Source organism: Notothenia coriiceps, unplaced genomic scaffold, assembly GCF_000735185.1.
Source record: "Notothenia coriiceps isolate Sejong01 unplaced genomic scaffold, NC01 NC01_scaffold00000339, whole genome shotgun sequence".
In the NCBI taxonomy this organism is placed as follows: domain Eukaryota; kingdom Metazoa; phylum Chordata; class Actinopteri; order Perciformes; family Nototheniidae; genus Notothenia; species Notothenia coriiceps.
Genome location: NW_011333040.1, coordinates 15320486 through 15329123, shown reverse-complemented (window position 1 = coordinate 15329123; position 8638 = coordinate 15320486). Strand labels below are relative to the sequence as shown.

At 44.5% G+C, this 8638-nt stretch overlaps 1 protein-coding gene across 1 annotated transcript in view; it reads left to right on the top strand.

Moving 5' to 3' along the window:
- Positions 1-6733, top strand: part of LOC104951503 (uridine-cytidine kinase-like 1) — a 23265-nt gene extending 16532 nt beyond the window's left edge. Inside the window, exon 5 of the mRNA XM_010778168.1 lies at positions 6524-6733. Within this exon, the coding sequence (XP_010776470.1) occupies positions 6524-6733 (210 nt within the window). The remainder of the gene's footprint in view (positions 1-6523) is intronic.
- The last annotated feature ends 1905 nt before the right edge of the window (positions 6734-8638 follow it).

The window sequence follows — 8638 nt, the reverse complement described above, 5'->3', positions numbered from 1 at the left end:
CGTTGTATAAAATTGAACAACCAAACATTATTTTCCACATAAGCTCCTGACCGCTCCGTCTTTTTCCCTCCAAGACTAAAACGCTGTCGATTAGCTCTGGAAAGCAAGTTCAGTAAGCTCCTAAAAAGTCCACCGCCCATTTAATTTTAACCCTACGCTAGAGGCTATCCTCCGGAAACAAACCAACGGCGGAATATGCGGACTGGGTGGGTCTTCCTGGGTGAGTACACACTGGACAGCATCGGGGCACCAGTCCCTTGGCATCCGGCAATCCTAGCTTTAGCCACCCCGTTCAAAAAAGCAAAAGAAAAAGTGTCGGATCACTTTTTCAATTAAATTCGGCGTGGGGCAACAAGGCGGCAAGTTTGTTAGGCTCAACGGGCTGGAGGGAGCACGCTGGGGCAGCCTGGGTTGCCCCCGTGCGCCGGGGGCGTCCAACCCGTCCACACGGGCACTAAAACCCCTCTGGGCTAATGAGGGAACCCTCTTCCGATATCCAAGTTTGGGCTTTTCTAGGTTCCCCTGCGACAGTCTCTCCCCCCACTAGCAATATCCCTTTTTCCCCTCCAAAAATCCTCCAGTACGCGTCATTTTGTCATGACTCCCAGGCTGGCAACAACCACCATCGTCGCCTTTCTTCTGTAAAGGACAAGGTGGGAACGGCTAACGAAGCCAACCAGGGGTTTTAAAAAACAAACCGCCCGTCCTTAACTTGCCGGAAACCACTCCTGTTTGCCACGTAACCACCCGACCAGCAATGAGGGTTTTCATACGTGCTTTTTCAGGGCTCCTTATCCGCCCAAAACACCTTCCAAACCGAAGAAAATGTTCCGGCAATAACGACAGCCTGGCTCCATTGAGAAATTTGTTCAAGGGGCCTTCCTGGGAGAGGAGAGCCACTGGGATAAACACGCGTCTAGCCTCCGCCCATAACTAGCACAAGCAGTTAAGGAACCAAAAGGGAAAAAAGAAAAAACTTGGATTCCATGAAACTAAGCGACACCCCGCTAATAATGCCTCCTCCCTGGTCTTTCATGGTGGTTACTGTGTGGTGGGGTAGCTTAATGCAACTAAAAAAAAGACCGGGGCTCGGAGGGCACAGCGAGCTAGCAAGCCTGCAAAAATAGGCTGAGACCAACCGGGGGGCCATGCCCCCAAAACCCAGAAGTTTTCCAGCCACTTTCCACGCGACAAAGCATTGTAACACCCCCGCCACAACGGGTCCCAACGGGAACCGTGCGCTACCACCCTATCAGGAGAAACCCGCCCAAGCAAAATAACGAAACTAACTCACAGCGCACCAAAGCTTATCTTGACGCGGTTTGGACAAGCCCCAGCTGTCCACGGCTTGGCTCTCAGCCATAAACAAACGCAGCGATGAGAACGACGCGTGAGTATGGAAACAAGAGGAGTTTATTCAGCGCTCGCCCAATAACAACCGATCCAGCCAAACAGGGTTAAGTCAAGCTCTATGCAGAGGATAGCCTGTTGCCGGGCCTGTCCTTCTTCCTACGTTCCCCCGCCGGGCCAGAAGAGAGAGGAGGCCCCCACTGCAGGCCTACTTAGATCGCTTTATAGAGGCGCTGATCAGAATTGGGGAGCACCCTGGAAGAGGCTGGCACCTGGAGCAATCAGGGAGAGAGAAGCACACCACACCCACACCAGGCACACAGCCAGCACCCAGCATTCGCAGGGCAGTGAAGCAGGGGGTCGTCCCAGCACTGCGGGCATAAAATTCACTCTCTTCAACGCAAATGGTAATGTTTAGATGCGATTTAGGACTCGCGCTCCTCGATTCTATTCGGCTCGTAATGGTTCACAAAGTGGTGTCAATCACGCAAAATTGACCGAGTGGGTTCCAGGCGATATGGAAACATAGGCACTTAAATGACCCCAAGAAGGTGTTTCGTTTTTTTAAACCTCTCTACAAAAGGGTCCAAATTTTAACCTTCGCTTTCGCAATCAAATACTTTGATACGGGTACTTATTATAATGTTATTGTGTGGATTACTAAGCTTTTAGTCTACTATCCCATCATTCGAGGGTGGTTTTCACCTAAGACAGATATTGGTTTTTTTGGAACGGGGAAACTGATAATTTAAATTGTTTTACTAAATGTTCAATCGTGAATTTGACTTTAAAATGAAAACATCTATTACATTTGATTCTGACTTTTTCTAGGCGTCCAACTCACAGGTTTATGCATTGCTTTGAGAAAAAAGATTATTAATTGACCCGCATTTTAGAAGTGAAGATATAAGTCATTTGTTCTGGGAATAGTCCTTTCGAGCGGCCAGAAAACCTGAAAAACACGACTTAGGGGCTATGAACACCAAATACTTTGACTCCCCCACGTGTCGTGTAAGTACTAGGGCACTGGTGTAGAGGAAAAGGTCAAAGTAGACCGAGGGGAGGGGTTAGGGAACTGTTTGACCCGTTTTTTATCCTTCGCATTGATTGTGTATGCATGTGAGTATCTTTGACAATACCACATAAGCTGTGAGCCCGGTAAATCAGGAACCTCAGATTGTCACACAAACACATCACTTCCCGTGGTAATCCATGCCTGAATCATGCCACAAGACTAGTTAGCTGCTTTGAATTCTAACTTTTCCAGTAATCACAACAAAGATGGACCCAATCATATATAAATATATAAAAAGAAAAAAAAAATAAAAACAGTGACTCCAAACATGGATGACAAATAAAAGGAATGTTGGGTGTTCTGGAAGCATGGAATAACGATAGGTATCTAGCTGGGAAAGGAATCCAGCCTGCTGGTGGTGATCCTTTAGAGCAGGGGTCGGCCAACAGGCCGGGCCAGCGGCCGGATCCGGAACCCAGATGCCGACTACTGCTATACGGACCCGGACCTATAATCAATACATTAACAGGGGATTTCAATTTTGACGGGGCGATCCTATTTTAACCGGTGCCGACAGTGGGCGAAAGAGACGAGTGAGTGATACAGGGAGAGAAACACAGAAGAAGAGATGAGAGCGCGGCAGAGAGAAGCGGAGAGGAAAGTGAGTGAAGAGAATAATTAGCGATACAGGGAGGAGAGTGAACAGGCGTGTTAGCGGCAGAAAGGGAGAGACAAATAAGTACACATGGCACTCTCCAAGAAGAGGAAAGTGGACAGTGAGAACAGAGCTTTTAATCCTGAGTGGACGGACTCATTCATATTCATCCTGCCCACTGGGAGCACAAAACCAGTGTGTCTCATTTGTACAGAGACCGTTGCGCTCATTAAAAGTGCCAAAACACCACTATGAGACAAAACACCAATTGTCTAACCAAACATTCCCTCTCAAGTCAGAACTGAGGTCACAAAAAATAAATATCGTTCCAGCGCAGGCTAACCGAGGCTAACCAAGGAGCACCTGCATGTGTGTATGAGAATGGCCCTGACACCATTTCAGCCCAGATTTAAACTCCTGGCAGGACAAGCTCAATTCTCGCACTGAACAGAACAAAGTGAGTGAGGGACTGCAATATAAGAGGGAAAGAAAGAGAAACTTTAAAACTGTTCAATTGTTAGGATGTGTAAAGACTGATATTGTTCTATAATCGTCTGAAACAGTTAAGTCATGATGTGAAACGGTTAACAAAGAAAAAATGGAACTCAAGCTGCTGCTACACTTTATTTTATTTATCTAAAATTAAGCACTTTAAAGATGCACACATTTTCAAAAGCTATTTTATTTATTTCCTCTATTTTATTTTTAAATGCAGCCCGAGAGGAACATTACACATATGCACAGTATTTACTGTATATCTGTATAGTTCAATGTTCATTTACAATAAATATTGTTGTTTATGAATTGTACTTTCTTTATTTGATTGGCAGTCAGTCAGTCAGTTGTTGATTACATGCAGACGTTGATAAAGCTACAGGGTACTTCAATATATATCACACTAATTCATAAAGCAAGTTAGACATTTTGAAGCTCCGGACCTTTGCATGGGAAGATTTTCTCTAACTGGAGCTCGTTGAATTTTAGTTGAATACCCCTGCTTTAGAGGGTAGATGGTGGCTGGAGGGTTAGATGGATGAAATTACCTGGAAGTACCTCAGTGTCAGCCATGATTATAACTGTTCAGATTATCTAGAAGTCTCGATGATAGAACATGTTTTCTTTCATATTTTTCATCTACCATGTTTTTAATACATGTTTGAATGGTGATATGCACAGTGATAGATGTGTAGCTTAACACGTTATGCATCTATTGCATAAAATGGTATTTGATACAAATATATCTGTGGATCAATACCTGTGGACTGCAGGTGAGTGTGAACAACTACGGTCTGCCACATTAAGTGCTGTTCTAAACCAACAAGTGGGGAGGGGGGTGGGTCATCAAGCCCTCCAACAGCGGGTCTCAATCGGCCCTGACTAACCACCTGCACTATCTGACCAGGTCCAACAGTGTGTGTCATGGTTGCACCTGGTTTTTAAACTGTTTAAAACAATGTCTGTGCGAACATTTATTGGTAAACTGACTAAATAAGAGACATTTAATAGCGTAATGTTGATGTTCACTTGAAGGTTACATTGTTTTTATTATTTTTTACTTAGAATCATGGTATCCTTTTTTTGTAAAAGTTAAGCTCTGCTGAGATTTGATCCCATGACCTTCTGTTTACTAGACAGGCACTTTAAACCACAGCGCCTGTTTGAGACTGGCTTTCTTGTCTCATATTTATTATTCTGTTGTTGTGAAACAATGTTTATTATGATTTGGATTGACAAAAATATTTGCAAGAAATGCAGTATATTTCAAATATGTGGTTTAAATTGAAATCAAATACTAAGAGGGTCTTTACAGCGAGCAACTATTTTACGTATTAACGTTAACTGGAGTTGATAAAGGAGATATTCCAGGGTATTCTTATGGAAGTGCATTGACAGCTAAAGACCAAAGAGTGATCTCTTTAAATAACAAAGACTTAGTGAATAATGAAAGCCTGTAGGCGGTTTCAGCACATTTATGAAGATACAACTAACCATGCTGTTTATGCTGTTGCCATATGGGTGTTGGTTGTGTTTCATTATACTGTCACACTTAAAGATCCCATGTGGGGTCACTCAATCATCTCTGCATATCCAAGAAACACTCTTTAAATCAACCCTCTATGCACCGTACATAACAAGGTGAGCATGCCTCCATGCATCATTTTTCAATCAGTGCCAAGCAAATCACATCAAACCCACACACACACACACACACACACACACACACACACACACACACACACACACACTCTGAGACTCGACCAAGGCACACGNGGAACTAAATGGGCCAATCCGTGGAGCAGTTACGTTAAGCCCGTGCTGATTGGTCCAAATTGACCAATCCACACACACACTCAGAGCAGGCAGCTCTGCTGATCAGCAGAGCTGCCTGCTCTGAGTGTGTGTGTGGATTGGTCAATTTGGACCAATCAGCACGGGCTTAACGTAACTGCTCCACGGATTGGCCCATTTAGTTCCGGGTACGTGCTTTCGTAAGCACGTCATGATGACGTTTCACCAACGAGGCGTTTTGGGGAGGTCTTTTCTGTGTTAGAGTTTTACTCCCTACAGGGTGTACTTTGAGGGTTTTGACTCTGCAGACCGTTCACATGCAGGAAAACCTTCATAACACACAAGGGGACGGGTAATAACCGGAAAAGCATGACATGTCACCTTTAATAGAGGATCATTACTGTATGTCAATGATACATGTCCCTTTAATTACAAATAATAGAGAACTGTTGCGTTCTATTAAAGATGGGTAAATGCATTGTTTATATGTTTAAAATGCAATACTATAAAGATATATATTGCATTAAAGCAGGTGGAGGTACTGCACTTCATTCAGAAGGAAGTACCCTGTGTTCTGGTCCATTACACCTTCATTGAATTTAATTTAGCAGATGAACAGATACACATTTCTTTCTTTTGAAGATACTTTCATTGAATTGATGCAATGAATACATGGGTGAAAAACAATGGGACAGATGGAGGGAGAGTGGAGAGGACATTTTAGTAAAAAAAATGTTAGCCCATTCTGGAAATGTAAAATGTCTTAAACATCACAAAATACGAATGCTTTGATTTCCCAGCGAACACTTTTAATAATGTTATTACAAAACAGGAAAGTGCTAGATATAATAAACATTTAAAAACGTTGTATTGTCTAAGCTCAGAAAGGCAGACTTGAGACAGTATGACCTGGATTTTCTGATATTTATTGTGTTTGTTTAACTGAACCTCTGCGATTTGCTAATGTTTTTTAATGAAATGTATCCTGGCAGAAAATTAGTCAAGAGTTGTAATGTTCCTACGATAAGAAAATAGTATCTAAACATCAGCATTTGCTTCCAAAATGTAAAATCCTCCATGAGATGCTGTGGTTTTATTATCTAAAGTGCCATTAAGGCCATTTGAATTGCAGCCCATTGAAACATTGATTAAATAGAAAGGTCTTTATTCCCGAACATTGCATGCTTAACTTGTTTCTTTTGTTTGTGTGTCAGGTGTTGAACAAAGAGGAGCAGGAGCTCGCGGCTAAGAACGAGTATAACTTCGATCACCCCGACGCGTTCGACTTCGAGCTGCTGGTCACCGTCCTGAGGAAGCTGAAGAAAGGAAAGAGCATCAAAGTGCCCGTGTACGACTTCACGTCTCACGGCAGGCGCAAAGAATGGGTAGGAAACTTACTGTTGTACTTTAACACTCCATTTTAGATGTGTCGCTTTTGGTTTAGGTAAAAAATTATCTTTACATTTGGAAACAAAAATGATATTTCCCGGATGATGGTAAATATGGTTTCGACATCACAACTAATCTGACTATACTTCAATCAGGAGAGACGGTTTTGATGTAAGAATACTTATTTATTGCCAGGAATACACAAATGAATGTAATGGAGTTTTGGCGATTAGGCCCCGTTGTGCAGGAGTATCATTCGGGAGGGGAGAACCGATCAGATAAAACCCCCCGGGGTCTAGACCCTGGTGGTGGTGAATGGATAGTTTGGGTCGGTCTGAAGGGGAGGGGCTTAGCTTGACCCTGGTGGTGGTGAATGGATAGTTGGGTTCGGTCTGAAGGGGAGGGGCTTAGCTTGACCCTGGTGGTGGTGAATGGGTAGTTGGGTCGGTCTGAAGGGGAGGGGCTTAGCTTGACCCTGGTGGTGGTGAATGGATAGTTGGGGTCGGTCTGAAGGGGAGGGGCTTAGCTTGACCCTGGTGGTGGTGAATGGATAGTTGGGTTCGGTCTGAGCGTGCCCCCCACCTCAACAATCCATAGTCCTCGCTACTACACAATTCCCCCCCGCGCAAATTCCCTTACTGAACACACACCAGCTTTGACCATATTTTTTCACCCACCATCATCTCGCATCCCAACACCATTTACACACCCACACGCACCAACCTCAATCAGACTCGCTCCAATCTCTACCCCCGCAACATTGCTGCTCCTCTTGGTTTATGCAAGTTCTCCGCCGCACGCACTGAGCCCCGGAGGAGAGCGTGCAGTCGGAGCATTAGTCGACGTCCCAAATGCCACTTAATGTTCTCTGGCTACTGTGCCTAGACACAACCACTACAGTCATACGCTCATGTAAGTCCTCTACACTCGGTAGACGCCTGTGGATAAAGAGCAACTTCTCGGTAAACATAAGTAAGGACACAAAATATACACAAACTGTGTAAATATTCCACCCGTATCATTTTCGCTCTTTTTGCGTATGTTTCACGCGTTGCCTTTCATACAGACTTTCCACAGGACAGCTCAAACTCCACACCAAATCATAGCCACTTTCTGTTGAGACTGATTTACACTAGTATTGAGAAAAATACTGCAATTCTGTTTGACGCCAGGTAATAGTTGTACGTTATAGCAACTTCTTTTCTTCTCTCGGACTGATTTTCCATCAATTTTTGTTATTTAATAGACGCTTAAGAGAGTAAGTGAATAATAATCCCGTATAAAAAGAAATCGGTAGGAAAAAATTACGGATTTACAAAGTATTTATGCTAAAAAATATAATAGGACACTCATGCTACCAACGAAAACAACCTGGATGAAACGCTTCGAAACTCAACAACAATCTCACCCAACCAAATCACACGGCCGCCTCCGGCTGGTCCCCTATCGGCTTCCTCCATTCTCTAAGCGCCAACTTACGACATTCTCGCATCCGGACCGGTTCATTTGCAACAGATCCTTCGAGTCGGGCCGTTCTCAAGTTGGTCACCTTCTGGCAGGCAAACGGAGCTAACGTCACCCAACCTCTCCATCTAAAGGCTACACATGGGTCGAGAGACGCACGGAGCCCCAGCCCGTTATCCCTCACTAACCCCCGCAGTGCCGAGCCGGGTTCCCCCCCAATTGGCTCACGTCGCACACGCCGGCCAGATCTCAAGAGTGTTCGGATAGTATCCGAGACGATTGCGGAAAACATTGAGACGAGAGGGGAGACTGTGCGAAAGTAAAGTCCACACCCACTGACTCGAGTTGCGTTTGGGAGGAAGGGGGTGAAAAGTGGAGGACGAGAGACTTCAGGTCCAGAGTCGATTCACGGGCGAGGGGACAGTCTCCGGCTGGGGCTTGCAAGATAAGTGGTGGTGGTCGCGAGTTCGATCTGG